This window comes from Stenella coeruleoalba (assembly GCF_951394435.1).
Source record: "Stenella coeruleoalba genome assembly, chromosome: 21".
Lineage (NCBI taxonomy): Eukaryota > Metazoa > Chordata > Mammalia > Artiodactyla > Delphinidae > Stenella > Stenella coeruleoalba.
The window spans coordinates 26,876,281-26,896,977 of record NC_137167.1 but is presented as its reverse complement, the minus strand read 5'-3'; the positions used below and the strand labels follow the sequence as shown (position 1 = coordinate 26,896,977).

Genomic DNA, 20,697 nt, shown 5'->3' with positions numbered 1-20,697 from the left:
GAGCAAATCTAATCAAGCTAAGCCCCCCACTTAAAAAGTCCTTCTCCAGTGTCTGACTGGAGAATAAAATCCTGTTACATGACCCCGACTGATTGACGTGGGGCTCCCGTGTATCTGCCCATCCTCACCCACTCCTTCCACCTGGCTTCTAAGGATTCTTTTCTCCTGTTTTCAGACCTTGACTTGCAAAGTGCCTTCTGTCCAGGACTCTGTCCCCCTGTTCACTGCCTGCTATTCCTGTCCATTTCCCGAGTGGCAGTTAAACACCACTCCTTGTAGGAGGATTCTCTGATCCCAAAGAATAAATAAGAACCCATTTTATATCATTTTTACACTTCCCCCTGTATAATGTTCACCACTAGTTATTTTTATAACTTTTTGGCTGTTACTGAATATCCTGGTATTCAGAAGTCAGATATTTTACACTAGTTACTGCATTTATCTCTGCCTCACTTTTGACACTTAAAAGTATTTTGTCTTTTGTTTTCTTGTTTCTTGTGTATGTGTCTATATTTTCTGCTTATTTCTTTTTTTTTGGTTACTGGTTCTAGTGAGACTGAATTTCCTAAATTATTGATTTTTTTAATATTTCTGCTCTAATATTCAGTCTTTAGGATGGTTCCAATTACAAGAGCAACCACCCAGTAGATGTGTGTTGAATTGAATTTTAAAAGTGACTTAAAACTTGTCTTTGGACTTCCCTGGTGGCGCAGTGGTTAAGAATCCACGTGCCAATGCAGGGGACACGGGTTTGAGCCCTGGTCCGGGAAGATCCCACATGCCGCGCAGCAGCTGGGCCCGTGAACCATGGCAGCTGAGCCTGCGCGTCCGGAGCCTGTGCTCCGCAACGGGAGAGGCCACTGCAGTGAGAGGCCCACATACCGCCAAAAAAAAAAAAAAAAAAATCTCCACAACTACTGAGCCTGTGCTCTAGAGCCGGCGAGCCACAGCTACTGAGCCCGCACACCACAACTACTGAAGCCCGTGTGCCTAGAGTCCATGCTCCACAACAAGAGAAGCTGCCGCAATGAGAAGCCCACGCACCACAACGAAGAGTAGCCCTCGCTTGCCTTAACTAGAGAAACCCTGAGTGCAGCAACGAGGACCCAACACAACCAAAAATAAATAAATAAATTTTAAAAAAAGAACTTGTCCTCCCCAGATAACTCACGTTCTCATTAAGGTGATTAAAAAAGAAATTTGAGGTGCATATTTGAGTAATATGCTTGGAAGCATTTAGCAGTATTAAAGAGAATATAAACTGTCCAGATTTAGCAATCCTATCAGAGTGGAAGTGGAAAAAATACATATATATAATATATAATATTATATATATAATATACAACATATGTATATAATATATATTATATATTGTATTATATATAAATATATATTATATTTTTATGTATATAATTTTAAGCATTATAAGACTCACTTAAACTATAGTAAACTGCATAATCCTATAACAGAAAACTCTCAAAAGTATACGCACATATGCACACACGTGTAATATTATATAATTTTTAGAACAGGCATCACAGAGGCACTGTCTTTCTACCCATGAAAGATAACATGGCTTGGGGCTAAGCCCCATCTTAACAGCTCTGTAAACAGGCATGTGCACAATTTTCATGGACTTAGGTTAAATTAGGGCACCATACTCTTTTTGCCACCCACAGTTTTGATGAGGACTGCTCTCAAAAGTAAGGAACACAAAAGCACTTTGATTTATCAATTTTCCCCAATATAAGGGACTGCTATTATTTATTCTCAGTTCTAGAGATCTATTGACTCCAGGGAAGTATTATGTGATAAATGACACAGTCTGCAGCTCTCAAATTAGATTTCCCCAACTCTTTGGCCTCCTGTTTCACACTACTCAATTCAAACTGACAAAAGTAAGATTCTCCTGACACTTGCTTGGCAGGAAGGCGTGCAGATAGTGCAGCTGTGATTTAGAGGCAGGAAAAGATAGTAAACAGGTTAACTATCACTTGACCACACTAACGTTATGATACCAGATACTTGCATAGCTGCAACCACCTGAGGTTTCTGTAACATGTTGAAATTGTTAATCGTGCACTTATTATCAGTAAAGAATAGGTGGATTTGCAGAATGTTCAGTGAAAAATGTGATAGTCATCTTTTTCTCCCCTCAAGTCTGTCTTGTGTCAGTACACAGAGTTTTATCTTTCGTACTTATTAAAAGCTGAGAATCAGTTTAACAGTGATGACTAATGTGATAGATGTTTAGAACAGGATCTGTGGAGGGTGAGGTTTTCCTTTGATTGTGACTTTAGATATAAAGAAACTAAAATCTCTTTGAATAGCTGAATGAAGGATTCTTCACTGTTATGAGGATGCAAAACATAGGATTTTATGATGCATTCAAAGTGTAAATATCTGTGTTACTAAATAGATAAAAAGTGTTTTTAAAATAACTCTAAAGTATTTTTAGATCTTCAGACACTTAGTTTCCCATAGATTCTATGTTTGGCATGATGAAAATAGAAGTGCTAATTAGTATTTTTTCTCTGAGTATTTGCAATGCCTTTATAAAGGAGGAAGTTAGCTTAGTTCCCAGTGCAGTCTTTGGAACTTAACTGACACAAGTGACTAAAGTACTGTTGTGAACACTAGTAATCTATTATATTTTTATGTCTTTTAAAATTTTCCAAGTGCATTCTCTTACATGGTCTAACTTTTACAACTATGTGGTATGCAGATATCAAAAATGTAGTTTTATAACTAGCAAAGAAATATTAGAACATTTATTTACAAGAAATAGAAAAATTATTTGACTTACAGAAATTGCCTAAATTGGACATGTATTATATACCACTAATGTTCTCTTTCCAATAATTGATTATGAGGATCTTTGAAATCATTTAAAAAGTTAATTTAAAACAAACAAGTTAATTTAAAAACTCCAATGTTATACAGATAGAGGACTCAGATCTTACTATAAGCAGCAGAAAAAGTATAAGGACGATTATTACAACAAAATAAGTGACTCCTGAATTTGAAAATGAAAATGTATAGGATGAGGGCATTTATTGTCTAGTTTAATAGCCACAATATAAATAGCTCTTGAATTATTATATTTTGATTTAATTAGCATGAAATATGGGACTCAACTTGTTTTGCTTTAATGGAATTCACATTCCCTATTGTGCAGAATCAAAGTGATTGATTTATTTCTGTTGCATATTGAAGTTCTTTTTAAATTGTAGAACTCAATTTACACTTACGTTTGATAGTCTACTGTCATGACATATTTTCATAGCTATTAAGTGTTTATTCAGTACAAAGACCATGAAAGCAAATATTCCACTTTTGAAACATTGTTACAGAGGATGCTTGAGTAACAGATCATAAAGGGTATTTAATATTTTCGTATACTAACATCACTCTCTCTGTCTGCACAAGTGTTTTAATGCCTGTGGTCCCGCTGACAAACTAAAATCTTTCACGCCTTCCGAGGTTTCAGCGTTCCTGTCTGAGGAACCTTGGCCTCTAATTTGTTCCCTCTGGCCCGCAGTAAGAGCATTAATGAAGCCTCTTGGTAGTTAATTGTGTTCATGAGAAAGGACTTCTTGTTTGATTTAGTATTTTTTTATTCCGAAAGAAAGAGTCATTTTCCCCAGGAATGAGTGACAATATATAGTGTGCATCTTCAGATTTGCCAGCATATATCCATAATTTCACAATCCTGAAGCCCATGTTACTTTCTGTCATGAAGGAACATGCAGAAATAACACGATTCCTGTGTTGAATCCTGATATTGTTTCATTCCTTTGAATTTTGAAATTAAACACGTCTATACACATACATTCATATAATAAAAATAATTTTCAATCTAAAATGATTTGTATTCATTGTATGCAATTCAAGTGAATACTGCAACTCAGACATATATTTGTGCATATATATATAAACCTTTATAATTAAACTTTTTCTTTAGAAGTACTTGTAAATTCACATGCCCTTGTGAGAAATAAAACAGAGAGATCCTGTGAACCCTTAGGAAGTCCCCCCCCAGGGGTAACATCTTGCAAAACTAGAGCACAGATCACAGCCAGAATATCGACAATGATCAGTCAATATGCAGAACATCCATCACCAGAAGGGTCCCTCAGGTTGTCCTTTTATAGCCACACCCACTTCCCTCCTGCCGCCACCCCATCCTTAACCCTGGCAACCTCTAATCTGTTCTCTATTTACATGACTTCGCCATTCCAACAATGTTATATGAGAGGAATCCTGTAAGGTGTAGTCTCCCTTTTTTCACTCAGAGTAGTTCTGTGGCGATTCACTGGGGCTGTTGTGTGTCCCCTCAGTTTATTCCTTTGTGTTGCGGAGCAGTATTCCATACACCGGATATACCAGCTTGTTTAGTCATTCACCCACTGAAGGACATCTAGGTTATTTCTAGTTTGGGACCATTATGAATAAAGCTGCCATAAACATTCATGTACAAGTTTTTGTGTGAACATAAGTTTTCATTTATCTGGGATAAATGCCCAGAAGTATAATTTCTGGGTTGAATGGCAATTGAATGTTTAGATTTTAATGGCCAAATAATTTTCCAGAGTGGCCGTACCATCTTACATTAACACTAACAATGCCTAAGTGATTCCTTTTCTCTGCATCCTCACCATCATTTGATGTTATCTATATATGTGATATTTTTAGCTGCACTAATAGGTATGTAGTGATATCTCTTTGCATTTCCCTAATGGCTAATGATTTTGAACATCTTTTCACGTACTTATTTGCCATCTGTACATTCTCTTCAGTGACATGCTTTTTCATGCCTTTTGCCTGTTTTCTGGTTGGGTATTTTCATGTTTTTATTTTATTTTATTTTTTTGCATCTTCAGCATTCTCAATATATTTTAGATACTAGTCCTTTGTCAGATATGTGGCTTTTAAACTTTTTCTCTTGGTCTTTAGCTTGTCTATTCATCCTATTAACAAAGTTTTTCTTGGAGAAAATTTTTTTAATTTTGATGAAGTTTATTAATTTTTGCTTTTTATAGAACATGCTCATGTTGTCATGTCCTTCCCTAGCCTTCAATCCCAAAGATTTTCTCCTAAAAGTTTTTCTAAAAGTTTTATAGTTTTACCTTTTGTATTTAAATGTGATCAACTGTGAAAGAACTTTTGTGTCAGATATGCGACTTGTGTCAAGGCTCTTTCCCCAGCACTGTGTGTTACTTTCGAAGCCCAGGAGAGGGATTTGTGCAACGGGCATTTGAGCAGTCAGCAGCTCTGCTCTTGATCTCGGAAGGTCTCAGAAAACGCCGTGTCTCCATTTCCTGAAGCACTTTGTCATTGTCAGAAAGGAGAGGACGAATGTCGACTGAATTAAGCGGAACTTGGTAGAATTCATACCTACTTTCTTTAATTTGGAGTCTGGGATTGAGTGGAAGCACCCGTTGGATGACTTGAGGTTCCTCTTTTCTGTGTGTTTCCTAAACCTTTTCCAGCCACCAAAGCGCTGATGCACACGTGACAGAGTTCTGACGGCCAGTTCAGGTCTATCCTGTCAGATACAGTCAGTGACCCTCCAGAAGGAGATTTCCCTATTCAGTGCTATGATCTAACCCAAAAGAGCAACTTTTCAGAGAAAATGATAACCTGACCACGTGCATAAAGAGTTAATTCAATTGTCTTAACTCAAGAACATGAGAACTTAATATGCAGGTTAAGATCTGACTGTTAGATATCTCTGCTTCTGATATGGAGCGGATTGGTGTCGCTTTATATGTTTTTCCATATACGTGGTAAGCATTCTCTCTGTGGAGGTTATGTTATGAAAGGGTGCTTTAAGATAATAAATGTACACTAAGCAAACTTTTCTATGAACGAATAACGCAGTTGATACGTATACTTTTTTTTTTTTAAAAAGGGACTTACCACATAAATGCACACTTCTTTATCTTTACTCACTTTGACCCTGAAATGTATTGTCCACTCCACAACTCATCCATAAAAGGCAATGTGGTATCCATCTCCCTTCCAGGGCTTGAATACTGCCGAGTTGCTGTCCGGCTGCTCAACATCCGGCTCTCGATAAATATACTTTTAAATGATGTTTAAAAACATGCAGGGGGGCTTCCCTGGTGGCGCAGTGGTTGAGAGTCCGCCTGCCGATGCAGGGCACGCGGGTTCGTGCCCCGGTCCGGGAAGATCCCACATGCCGCGGAGCGGCTGGGCCCGTGAGCCATGGCCGCTGAGCCTGCGCGTCTGGAGCCTGTGCTCCGCAACGGGAGAGGCCACAACAGTGAGAGGCCCGCGTACCGCAAAAAACAAAAAACAAAAAGCAAAACAAAACAAAAAACAAAACAAAACAAAAAAAAAACATGCAGGGGCTTCCCTGGTGACTCAGTAGTTAAGAATCCACCTACCAATTCAGGGGACACGGATTCAAGCCCTGGTCCGGGAAGATCCCACATGCTGCGGAGCAACTAAACCTGTGTGCCACAACTCCTGAAGCCCCCACGCCTAGAGCCCATGCTCCGCAACAAGAGAAGCCACAGCAGTGAGACTCCCACGCACCGCAACGAAGAGTAGCCCCCGCTCGCTGCAACCAGAGAAAGCCCACGCACAGCAACGAAGACCCAACACAGCCGAAAATAAACAAATAAATAAATTTATTTTAAAAAATAAAAATAAAAAACATGCAAGGAGGACTTGACACATTTAATAGGGCGTGTCCCAAATGCACAAATTTTTAGAATAGAAAAAGAATACAACTCTGCATATTATTTTAATATGTATATATTCCATAAAGTCTCCAGTGTCAAAAATGACTTTATCCCATTGGAAATAAATTTGTGTACATTGCAATTCTTATGATACAATGGTTCTCCACCACCATTGCTGCCTCTTGCAAACAAAAACATCAGGTCCGTGGCTCTCACGCTAAGTGGAGCACATGTTCAGATCGCTCAAGTCCATCGCTCTGGATTCAGAGACAAAGAGTAGCGATGTCCCTTAGATGCCACTGGGCCTGTGGAAGGTTCTTTATGACTTGAAATAGTCCAGGGAACCCCTGGGGAAATTGAAAAATACAATACCCATCACCTCAGGAATAGTATCTTCTTTTTCTAACGTGATAGAGGGATAAGACTGATGCAACTAAAAATATTGTTTTCCTTTTTATGGCAATAAACTGGAATGATTCAGTCACCAAAATCCCATTTGAAGAAAAAAACGTTTAAGAGAAAATTGAGTGCAAGAAACATGTGGCATATAAAAGAAAACAATCATAAAAAGGAAATGAGTGTATGCCTCATCCGTAACTTTGTATGACCCTGAAGGTGAAAAAGCAATTTCTGACCCCAAAGAAATGTCTTTGGTTGGGGGCTTTCATATTAGTCTCCAAATAAGCTTTATTGCCTTTATCAGAAAACATCTTTACACAATTTGTAACTAGGGGAAAATAAAATGGCATTTATTTCAAGGACCCAACCAGTGTATTTCCCACTGCATTGTTTAAAATGGTTTTGTCTTCCCTAAAGTCGTCTTATTGATTTTGTATTTTTAATCCAATCTAGATTACCCTAAGAACTTTTTATTTTTATTTTATAACTTTTTAATGGCATGCTCTATTATTATTATTACAGATAATGCCAAATGGAAATTTGCTTTAGAAGTAGAAACTTCTTTCAAAACTGAATTAAACCTCATACCATTAAAGGACATATAACCCTTAGTACAAGCCTGTGTTTTATATACTGGTATTCTGTGGATCTTTATTTGGAAGGGTTTGAAGAAATTTGTTGAGAAAAACATGCTCTATGATAACAGACATTTAGAATACACTGGATTAAACTTTTTTTTTTTTTTTTTAGTTTCTTTACTGTAGGGCTTCTCTCAGCCTTTAATCCCTGATGTACAGCGGGGATCTACAAGAGGGAGCTAGAGTATACAGTATTTGCCCATCTTGTTTGACCAAACACCTTTAATAACCTATAGAAAAGTGTTCTACAGAACACTTGTTTTTGCAAGGCTCATATGTCTGTTGAAATTCTTATTCATGTACAAAATCTGTGCATCTTTGTGTAAAGCTTTTTTATTGAGTAATGTGTGTGTTTGCTTTTAATGAATACTGAATAAAAAGTCGGAAAGAGAAGTAATAAAACATATCTTTGTTTTAAAAATTACAATGAGACTTATCTATGATCTCCTTGGCTTTTCGTCTAAAGGTTTATTTTTAAATTATTTTAATACTACATACTTATTTATCATATAAATATTTCTATGGGTGTTTACTAAGAATACCACTGTTTAATAGTAGACAATTAACTGTTTTAATACTATATATTTATTTTTTCATTATTTTAATGCTATATTAAATTAATTCTCACTTGGAAATGAATATGTAATCATCCATGTGCCCACTTGCTTGAGGAAAGAATTAAGTTTATTTCGGGGATGTGAAATTCAGTCCAATGGCCAAGATTGTAAATGTGCAATAAGATTCACTTATGTTTTTTTCTGGAGTCTAGAGAAATCTCAGCAAAGGTAGAGCACAGGTAGAGCCTAGATTCTTTAATTACTCAAATAGTAAACTCAAGATCGTTTGTAAAATACTAGTTCAGTGGAAGCAGCATTTTGTTGCATAGATGATGGCCATGATGGGCTATGATTCTGGTGATTGAATACTATAATTGCTGTTCTATATTATAAAAATGTGTGGCTATGGGTGTGACACTTCTGAGTTTCTAACTAGAAGCTTTGTGTCCTTGGGTCCATTCTGCATTCTACTGCTGTCCTGGTCTTCTTTTGGGAAAATGTGCTTGCTTTCCACCCTGCATTCTAATCTTTGCATCTGATGGGAGGACAGTGGAAACTAAAAGGATCTTCCTCAATGACTCTGATATGGCATTTCCTGCTCTCTTCCCATTGAAAAAACTACACGGAAGCCCAAATGCTTCCTTTCTTTTTGATATCTACTGAGAATTCTGCTTCCAAGTAAAATTCCCCTACTCAGAACACTAATAATAATAACAAGGATGACAGGTATGATAAGCCAGCCATCATGCTGTGGGATTAAGACAGAACTGAAATGTCTGCAGTGTCCAGTATTACAGTAAAGTATGTTATCTGAAAACACATCCACTGAAAATATGTCAAAGGTGTTGGATACAATTATTTTTAGCCTTTTAAAATGTATCACTGAAACTGCAAGAACGTGAGGAATCCTGAGAGTCACCAAAATAATGTGAAATGCGGAAAGGTCATGAAGTTCAGAAGTTGGCTTTGCCCTGGGAGCATCTGTCAGTTGGTCCCTGGTGACACTGAGCTTCCATTTTGAGAGTCTGTGGGCTGAAAGAATAGGAAACAAGGTCTAAGATCTTTCCAGTATTGGAAATGTAATTGGAGACCCTCATATACTGCTAGAACTCCAAAGGGGGGATGTCCTACTCTCACTATAAGGGAGAATAGATAGATGGTAGAGATAGATAGATAATAGATAGATAGATAATAGATAGGTGATAGATAGATAATAGATAGATAATAGATGATAGATAGATAATAGATAGATAATAGATGATAGATAGATAATAGATGATAGATACATGATAGATGATAGATAATAGATAGGAGAGAGACAAATATGGATATAGATATAGGTATAGAAACAGACACAGATATAGACAACTCATAACCACAAGCAGATTTCAAACTAGCTTATAGATAAATTCATGCCATTTCTGTGGCCCAAAATGCCTCAACAGAGATTTTTTTTTTAAAGAGGTAGAAGGCTTCTCGTGTTCCAGGCACATGGTAAAGTCAAATGAGAATCCCCTCTGGATAAACACACCTTCAAAACAATTATTGCAAGTGAAGTTCCAAAAACAGAAATGCGAATTCAAAACTCAGAGGCACTTTAGATTACATGAGATATTGGAATTATTATCAGATCAGACTGTAAGAGTTTAAAAAATAAAAGAGAATAAAAATATGAGTAGGGAACAATATGCTGTATAAATGGCCAAAGATATTTGAACAAAATGCTAACTAACAGAAAAGCACAATGAAAGAAAGTTTAAAACTCAACATGATAAAATAATAAATTTGATGCAGATGGAGAGAAGATTGTGATAGGAAGATAGTCTAAAAAATTACCCAGAAGATGGAACAAAGATAAAAAAATGATTTAAAAATGAAAAGTTGAGACACAGAAGATAGAGACATTTGTCAAATTTTAATTCATAAGAGAGGAACAGAGATAATAGGAGAGAACTGATATTTGACAAGATAGTGGCTTAATCCTCAGATTCAAAACTTCAAATGATTCCAAGCAGGGTTAATAAAAGGAGGTTCATACATAGACATAATGTTGTAAAACATTTATTTCCTTAGAAATAAAGAAAATTTGTACACAGACATCATATTGTGAAATGTTAGGACATCAAAGACAAAAAGATGATCTTAGAGTAGTTTCAAACTGTGAGATTAAGTAGAAAAACTGGAAGGCAGAAGAAGTGGGATAATTTCTTAACAGTATTTAGGGGAAAATAAGGACAACAACAGCTATCCTAAACTATAAACTCGGTAAAAATATTCTTTAGGATTAAAGGAGAATTAAAAATATCTTTAAAGAACTAAAGGTGGTTTTGGACAAAACAGTTTAAGAGAGTTTAGTTCATCTTAGCTGGTTGTGCAGTGGGAAGGCACTGACCAAAGGGAATTTATCCTATTTTGTTTTCCTCAAGGTTTCTTGAGATTGGTATTCTTAAATTATTTAAATTGTGGCATGTATTTTCATTAAAATATTGTCAATGAGACGATCAAAGGGGAATGTGTGTGTGTGTGCATAGTATGATACAGAAATCCTTAATATATTCCATAATTGGTTGAATTTTCATGAAGATTTTGCTAGACTCTGTTCGAAGGAAGCATAATCAAGATGCATGCTATTGAATGTATTCTTGAGGGAAAAAAAAGCTTCTTTTCTTACATTCATATGTGGACAAGTGATTCATTAACCCGGATCAAGAGCACTTCAGCCCACAAGGGCTCTACGTCTATAAGAGTGCTGGGATCGTGTTTCCAGTCATTGATGTGATGTTGTCCTTTCTTTCTAGCATCCATCGCGTCCACCTGCAATGACCCAGGTATACCTCAAAATGGCACCCGCTATGGGGACAGCAGAGAGCCAGGAGATACCATCACTTTCCAGTGTGACCCTGGGTACCAGCTCCAAGGACAAGCTAAAATCACTTGTGTGCAGCTGAATAACCGATTCTTTTGGCAACCAGACCCTCCTACATGCATAGGTATTGTGCAACAGAAAATAGAAATTTTATATTTCGGAAGGAATGCATGTTATCATTAAAGTTGCTCTGTGTATGTATTATTCTTCAGGAGTATTTCTCAAGAGTTTCTTACATGCCCTCTGGTTCCCTGAGATTATATTGAAATTTTATTACAAACCTTTAGACTTTATTTTATTAGGTGAGGTAAAGGAAGTAGTTTACTTAATGTATGGTAATTGACATTTATCTAACATTTCCTATCCTTAAGAAATCTCATAAAAATATGGATCAATCAAATTACTGTAATTTAAAATTCTGTGTGGCTGAAAATTCATAACTCTACCATTGTCGTTCTTATTTTTAATATAGAAACGTGCCCTTAAGCAAAACCTACTCAATAAAAAGGTGTGTTCTCTTTTTTAGAAGATTTTTCTGTAATAGCAGTACATTTCTAATAGAATCCTAAAAACTAGAAATTACACTGTTTATGTCAATATAAAGATAAAAGGAGAGACTTCTTTCTAAAATTTACTAGAATTTTATAATTTGACCTTATTAAAAAGAAAACAATTCACGTGCAGACTTTAGTTGGAATAACCAATATCCAAGATAGTCTATCACAAATACGGTTTTAGGGCAAGACATATTTATATATAAAATAGTAATTACATGTAGATTGTCCCTTCAGTCAATTAAATATTTTACCATAAATACCTCTGTATGGTATCCCATCTTAATTTTTAAAGGAAACTTAATTTTAATGAACTGTCACAGTACAGTTTGTACTTCCTTATAATGTTTGAAAAATATAAAATTAATTTGCAAAGACAGGAAGTGATAATGAAGTGATATGCACATAGTTAATGGGCCATTTTGCATCAGGTGACCTTGAGGGAATTTTGTGACTTAAAATGATTTTTATTGTCATAAGGGATTCTCAGTGGTCCTGTGGAGCTATAATACGCAACTCTTAACTTACTACAGAGTGTTTGCAGGATTCTGAAGACAGATGAGAATTGATAGCTCTTCTTATTAGCGTGCTCAGCCCTGTCAGAGAGCTACCCTGTTTATGCAATGTTCTGTGCTGCACGTACATTTTGTGACTTTTGTGAGCACAGTCGCATTTTACCTCAAGTTGAGTCATCAGGAGATGTGTCAGATTTCTACGTGTTCCTTTTTTAAAGTGGAGTAATTACCTATAAATGCAACCATCATTTTAAACCATTCTTCTATTTTTAAATCAGGAGAAGCACGTTTTTTTTTCCAGTTTGCATGAATTTAAGCTTATGGAGGAGTACATTAAAAAGCAATACAACTACCAGTCAATCTCTTGAAGGTAATTTCTTGGTTGACATTCATGTAAACCATTCATTGTAAAATTTGACCACCTTTCCAAATAACCTATAGTTTTTTTGGGTCATCTCTTAGTTACCTAATTTTAATCAGCGACTAGATAAACCAGTTCTCAGCAATGAAAATAGGTAACACTTTATCTGTCTTGAATATCAGCTCCAAAAATAAGCCAAGATCACTCCCAGGCCATTGAATATCAGTTCTGTGGGCAACAGAACCACCCTCATACAGGTATCACGTAACACAAACGTGGAAAATAAGTGAACAATATCTTTTTATCATATTGTAAACATATTTTGCCCCAGCAATGAGATTATGCCTCTGTACGATACTCATCCCTTAGAGCATGGTCATGTATTAGCACTCATCTACATTCTGTTCTGCTGATATGGACATTTTTATTTTTAATTTTTTTGCTTTTTTCTTATTAAACATAATATGGTTTTGCAGAAGTTTTATAAGCTACAGTTAAGAAAAAAGAGGAAAAAAAGTCACCTTTTTACCTGAAGGCAACTACTATTAGCATAAACATGCATAAGTAAGCTTCATAATTATTTTATGTATATATAATCTATTTTTTAAATGTTTTTAAATGAAAGCACCCTGAATGATTATTTTGTAAATTACACTTTTACTTACTGGTACACGATGAGTATCTTTTGTGTTATTATGTATTTTTTACTAATTAAGTTTTATGCCTGCACAATCTTTCTCTGTTTGGATCAGTATTGGATCAGTATTGACCAATATTGATTCCACTAATCCCTCCTCAGTGTATGGTTAGGTGTTTCAGCCTTTTCCCTTTCATGAAAATTGCTGATATCAACACTTGTTGCAGAACACATCCATGATTGTTTATGAATGACATATTTCTACAAACAGGTATTTCTAGAGTTTTCAAAACTTTTTCAGAAAGGTTGCACCAATTTACGTCACCGTCAGCATGATTGTTTATTTTCCCCGACTCAGAAAAGGCACTTTATGTGATATTTCTTAATCTTATAATATGGGCAGGAAGTGAAGATTCCTTGGCGTTTTGATTGGCATTTTATATTGAAAATGAGGATGAACTGCTTTTAATTTCATATATTCTTATCGACCACTTGAATTTGCTCTTTCCTGTTGACTGGCTAATTTCTTTTTTCCGTTTTATTCTTAGTGTATTTTTTCCTCCTATTTGCTGTTCTTTTCCATTCTCTCCCTTTTATAAAATCTCTTAACCACTCACCTGTTAATATGTTACTCACATTCTCACCAGCTTGTCATTTGCTGCTAATCTGCCCTGTGGTTTGCTGCTAATCTGCCCTGTGATTTGCTGCTAATCTGCCCTGTGATTCGCTGCTAATCTGACTTGTGATTCGCTGCTAATCTGCCCTGTGATTCGCTGCTAATCTGCCCTGTGATTCGCTGCTAATCTGACTTGTGATTCGCTGCTAATCTGCCCTGTGGTTTGCTGCTAATCTGCCCTGTGATTCGCTGCTAATCTGCCCTGTGATTCGCTGCTAATCTGCCCTGTGATTCGCTGCTAATCTGCCCTGTGATTCGCTGCTAATCTGCCCTGTGATTCGCTGCTAATCTGCCCTGTGATTTGCTGCTAATCTGCCCTGTGATTTGCTTGGATGCCTCACTTCTTTCACTTCACAAAGGACTCCAGCGATGGAGGCACCTCCTTCTGGAACTGAGTCTTAAAAGACCGATTTTCTGGACCAGAAGACACTCAGTACTTTCTGATTCTGAGTAAAGTGTCCTTGAACATCTCCACAGTTTCAGTTTTCTCATATAGCCCACAATACCTTTTGTCCAAGTTCAAATTCTAAAGAGCTCTGCAAAGCAAAAATGCATTCCGAGTTTGCAAAAACTTATTTGGCGGCACCACCCTGCCCCGATCTACAGGGTAACTGTTTTGTGGCTATTTACCCCACTTAATGGTGTGAACATTGAAATGTTCTGGTGTGGAAATAGTAATGTGTCTAGTTAAACAGCACCGCTGCAAACCTTAGTGGATGAACGTGCTACCGTGTATGTCAGGAGGGTCCACCCTAAGGGTTTCGAATAAGGAACTGTGGATTGATGTGAGTTTGTGGATTTTGTCTCTATGTCCATTCCCTCTGGAGAATTTCTAGAGTGTCTGAATTGCATTTTGTACTAAATGTAATCCTATCCAAAACAGTTTGCAAGCTTTCTAATGAAAACCTGATGAAGCTAAAATGAAGAATTCCCCACCAAAGAGAGAACAAACCCAGCAAGACGGTCCTCCTTAATTCCACTTTAAGCCTTTAAATAACCTCATTTGAAAATGCCACCTGGGACCATTATGAATAAGACAGGATCTGCCCTTTGTTTCTTTTCAATTAATATTTCAGTCTCATCCCTGAACTCTTCCTGCTGGTGGTACCCTTGTACCCGGTGTCCTGAATCTGTCATGTTTCTTCTTTTAAAACCTGAGCGGAGTAGCATAACCTGCGGCCCTCAGGTACCTCTGTCCCCACCTCAGCGCCGCCTCTGCTGCTTGTCCAGGCTTCTCATACTCCAGGCTGTCAGCACCTACGCGGTTCCGGGGGAGGCCACGTCCTGTGAGAGCCACTTAGCCGATTGTCTCCACATCGTTTATTAAAATAAAACTGCATACTATGGAAAATGTGGTTTTAATCATTTTGAAGAAAGTTATATCGTATTGCTCTTGAGAGTATATCTGTAAGAATTTATTATAAATATTTCCTGTGATATTACTCAGAGTTTGCCTTAGATGAGACGGAAGTTATAACAAAGAGTCTTGGGATTTGTTATATTTTTTCTTATGGAAAGTTAAGTTTTCAGGAATGTTAAGTGAGTATTTAAAGACACATCCATATCAGAAAATTATAAAGTGTGTAATCTTCATCTTATTTTCAAAAAAGTCCTTGTGTATGTGTGTGGAAAATATCAGCCATTAGCATATTTCCTTCTCCACTTATTTTTTTCCCTGAATATATACGTGATCAATGAAGTGAAATAAGGTATGCAGTTTAGAGGGAACAGTATAATTTAATCAGGGTGATTTTTTAAGAACGACTTGGAACCGATTCACAATATTTGCTATGAAGAACCTTAAACCTAGCATATTAATGTGAATTTTGCATTGTTTTAGTACCTTCCACAGCATGGAAGCTCTAACAGGAACATTATCTACTAAATAAAGCAGTCCTAAACATTTTCAGGTTCAAGAATGAAGACTGTCTTGCCTGTTAACAACAATAAACTATATAATCGTTGCCTTAACTAATACAAATGTAAACACATGGAATTAAAAATTAATGACTGCAGAAACAAACTAAATTTATTACTGTCATCTGAAGTGCTTCTTCCTGATAGTAACCTTCTAAATAGTGTGATGAAATAATATTTTTAGGGGTTTAAGTTCCTGCTCAGCCTCCTCTTGGTCATCTATCCGCAGATATCACCGAAACTTTACCTGTTAGTTTTGTTATTTTGAAATGTGGGGAAGATATCCGAGCCCTACGTATAGCAGAGGACTGTGAGAAATATACGAAATAACACGTATTCATTTATTCAACAAATATTTCCTGCATACTTATTATGATCAAAAACTGTGCTAGGCTTAGAGTTACAAGAGTGAACAGAAGACGGATGATCATTATGCCACTGGAAGCAAACTTTTTAGAATAAGTAAGCAATGACTTTGTAAACCATAAGAAATGACCAAAGAATTGACATAACCGTAAAATGATATTCATGGGGATTTTTTTTTTCCTGTGCAGTTTGTTTTCATATATTTATAGTGTGGAGGATTCAGGTAATCTGTTCAGTTTAACTGGGTAAAGTTTAAAATTAAAGGAAGTAAATTTCATTTGTCAGCATTGAAAATCGTCCTTAAAAATGGAGTGGAATATTATATAAAATTTGGTAACAATCACATAAAAACATGTACAGACCTTCAGGGTCTTAAAATTTCCTCTGGGTAGTTGTTTAATAAGCCAGTACGCAGTGTCTTCGATGAACCCTGTGCCGTCTCCTTTCACACTGACCAGCACCCTTCTCTCCCCTGAACCTTCCTCTCCTGTGACAGCGGCCTGTGGTGGGAATCTGACTGGCCCGGCCGGTGTCATCCTGTCCCCCAACTACCCGCAGCCCTATCCTCCCGGGAAAGAGTGTGACTGGAGAATAAAGGTGAACCCAGACTTCGTCATCGCCTTGATATTCAAAAGGTACCGTCTCTCATGGAATACCTCTTTTAAGTAGGACTTACATATTTTTTTTTACATCTTTATTGGAGTATAATTACTTTACAATGGTGTGTTAGTTTCTGCTTTATAACAAAGTGAATCCATTATACATATACATATGTCCCCATATGTCTTCCCTCTTGCGTCTCCCTCCCTCCCACCCTCCCTATCCCACCCCTCTAGGTGGTCACAAAGCACTGAGCTGATCTCCCTGTGCTACGCGGCTGCTTTCCACTAGCTATCTATTTTACATTTGGTAGTGTATATATGTCCATGCCACTCTCTCACTTTGTCCCAGCTTACCCTTCCCCCTCCCCATATCCTCAAGTCCGTTCTCTAGTAGGTCTGTGTCTTTATTCCCGTCTTGCCCCTAGGTTCTTCATGACCTTTTTTTTTTTTAAGATACCATATATATTTGTTAACATATGGTATTTGTTTTTCTCTTTCTGACTTACTTCACTCTATATGACAGACTCTATGTCCATCCATCTCAGTACAAATAACTCAATTTCCTTTCTTTATATGGCTGAGTAATATTCCATTGTATATATGTGCCATATCTTCTTTATCCATTCATCTATTGATGGACACTTAGGTTGCTTCCATGTCCTGGCTATTGTAAATAGAGCTGCAGTGAACATTTTGGTACTTGACTCTTTGAATTATGATTTTCTCAGGATATATGCCCAGTAGTGGGATTGCTGAGTCGTATGGTAGTTCTATTTTTAATTTTTTTTTTTTTTTTGTGGTACGTAGGCCTCTCACTGTTGTGGCCTCTCCCGTTGTGGAGCATAGGCTCCAGACGCGCAAGCTCAGCGGCCATGACTCATGGGCCCAGCCGCTCCGCAGCATGTGGTATCTTCCCGGACCAGGACACGAACCCGTGTCCCTTGCATCGGCAGGCAGACTCTCAACCACTGCGCCACCAAGGAAGCCCTATTTTTAATTTTTTAAGGAATCTCCATACTGTTCTCCATAGTGGCAGTATCAATTTACATTCCCACCAACAGTGCAAGAGGGTTCCCTTTTCTTCACACCCTCTCCAGCATTTATTGTTTGTAGATTTTTGATGATGGCCATTCTGACTGGTGTGAGATGATATCTCACTGTAGTTTCGATTTGCATTTGTCTAATGATTAATGATGTTGAGCGTTCTTTCATGTGTTTGTTGGCAATCTGTATACCTTCTTTGGAGAAATGTCTATTTAGGTCTTCTGCCTATTTTTGGATTGGGTTGTTTGTTTCTTTGATATTGAGCTGCATGAGCTGCTTGTAAATTTTGGAGATCAATCCTTTGTCAGTTGCTTTGTTTGCAAATATTTTCTCCCATTCTGAGGGTTGTCTTTTTGTCATATGTTTTCATTTGCTGTACAAAAGCTTTTAAGTTTCATTAGGTCCCATTTGTTTATTTTTGTTTTTAAAAGGATCTTGCTGTGATTTATGTCATAGAGGGTTCTGCCTATGTTTTCCTCTAAGAGTTTGATAGTGTCTGGCCTTACATTTAGGTCTTTAATCCATTTTGAGTTTATTTTTGTGTATGGTGTTAGGGAGTGTTCTAATTTCATTCTTTTACCTGTAGCTGTCCAGTTTTCCCAGCACCACTTATTGAAGAGGCTGTCTTTTCTCCACTGTATATTCTTGCCTCCTTTATCAAAGATAAGGTGACCATATGTGCGTGGGTTTATCTTTGGGCTTTCTCTCCTGTTCCACTGATCTATATTTCTGTTTTTGTGCCCGTACCATACTGTCTTGATTACTGTAGCTTTGTAGTATAGTCTGAAGTCAGGGAGCCTGATTCCTCCAGCTCCGTTTTTCTTTCTCAAGATTGCTTTGGCTATTCGGGGTCTTCTGTGTTTCCATACAGATTGTGAAATTTTTTGTTCTAGTTCTGTGAAAAATGCCAGTGGTACTTTGATAGGGATTACATTGAATCTGTAGATTGCTTTGGGTAGTGTAGTCATTTTCACAGTGTTGATTCTTCCAATCCAAGAACATGGTATATCTCTCCATCTATTTGTATCATCTTTAATTTCTTTCATCAGTGTCATAATTTTCTGCATATAGGTCTTTTGTCTCCTTAGGTGGGTTTATTCCTAGATATTTTATTCTTTTTGTTGCAATGGTAAATGGGAGTGTTTTCTTAATTTCACTTTCAGATTTTTTGTCATTAGTGTATAAGAGTGCAAGAGATTTCTGTGCTTTAATTTTGTTTCCTGAAACTTTACCAAATTCATTGATTAGCTCTAGTAGTTTTCTGGTAGCATCTTTAGGATTCTCTATGTATAGTATCATGTCATCTGCAAACAGTGGCAGCTTTACTTCTTCTTTTCCAATTTGGATTCCTTTTATTTCTTTTTCTTCTCTGATTGCTGTGGCTAAAAATTCCAAAACTATGTTAAATAATAGTGGTGAGTGTGGGCAACCTTGTCTTGTTCCTGATCTTAGTGGAAATGGTTTCAGTTTTTCACCATTGAGGATGATGTTGGCTGTGGGTTTGTCATATATAGCCTTTATTATGTTGAGATGAGTTCCTTCTATGCCTACTTTCTGGAGGGTTTTTATCATAAATCGGTGTTGAATTTTGTCAAAAGCTTTCTTTGCATCTGTTGAGATGATCATATGGTTTTTCTTCAATTTGTTAATATGGTTTATCACATTGATTGATTTGCATATATTGAAGAATCCTTGCATTCCTGGGGTAAACCCCACTTGATCATGGTGTATGATCCTTTTAATGTGCTGTTGGATTCTGTTTGCTAGTATTTTGTTGAGGATTTTTGCATCTATGTTTATCAGTGATATTGGCCTGTAGTTTTCTTTCTTTGTGACATCCTTGTCTGGTTTTGGTATCAGGGTGTGGTGGCCTCGTAGAATGAGGAAGAGTTTGAGAAGGATAGGTGTTAGCTCTTCTCTAACTGTTTGATAGAATTCGCCTGTGAAGCTCCTGTGGACTTACTTATTTATTTATTTATTCTTGGCTGTGTTGGGTCTTTGTTGCTGCATGTGGGCTTTCTCTAGTTGTGGTGAGCGGGGGCTACTCTTCGTTGCGGTGCGCGGGCTTCTCATTGCTGTGGCTTCTCTTGTTGCAGAGCACAGGCTCTAGGCATGCGGGCTCAGTAATTGTGGCTCTAGGTGCATGGGCTCAGTGTGCTCTAGGTGCATGGGCTCAGTAGTTGTGGTGCATGGGCTTAGTTGTTCCGTGACATGTGAGATCTTCCCGGACCAGGGCTCGAACCTGTGTCCCCTGCACTGGCAGGCAGATTCTTTACCACTGCACCACCAGGGAAGTCCCTAATGAGACTTTAAATGTCATACCTAAAGATTACTTCATTTATCCCTTCAGGGGTCTTCAGTTTTACATCTAGCAAAGCCTGAGGTCTTGTGTCTAACAGGTACTACATCAAGCTGCATGACAAAAATGGAAATAGATTATTTTGCTTTTCAGCATTCTACTTGCATTAGAATACACATGATGTGGCAAGAATTGCTTTTAAATACTATCTTGCACACAGTGTGTTCCACATGAGAGGGCTTAATTTACAGAATTTTCAAAGAAAAGCGATAATAAAGTGATATAGATATACTTAGTATAATTTCTCATTGATGTATTATATTTCTCTTAATGCATGAGTGCTAATTCATTTCCATAGTACATCCTGTCTGCCATTCCCAAAGGTAGTATTGTTATTATCATTAAGATAGTCAAGACTTGGTAGAACTCTGAAAACAAAAGTTCCCCAAATTTTATTACTGTAAAGTCTGATTTAATAAACATTAGTTCTTTAAAAAAACAATGCTAACTTCTTTCTGCTACACTAAATGGTAAAAGTTCAAATCATAATATA

General features: G+C 37.1%; 1 protein-coding gene across 1 annotated transcript in view; it reads left to right on the top strand.

The window, feature by feature from the left end:
- The window catches only part of CSMD1 (CUB and Sushi multiple domains 1), a gene marked incomplete at its 3' end in the record, with an annotated part of 609,346 nt that overhangs the window by 390,020 nt on the left and 198,629 nt on the right, over nt 1–20,697 (top strand). Inside the window, exons 23-24 of the mRNA XM_079909493.1 lie at nt 11,106–11,297; nt 16,696–16,834. Of these exons, the coding sequence (XP_079765619.1) occupies nt 11,106–11,297; nt 16,696–16,834 (331 nt within the window). The remainder of the gene's footprint in view (nt 1–11,105; nt 11,298–16,695; nt 16,835–20,697) is intronic.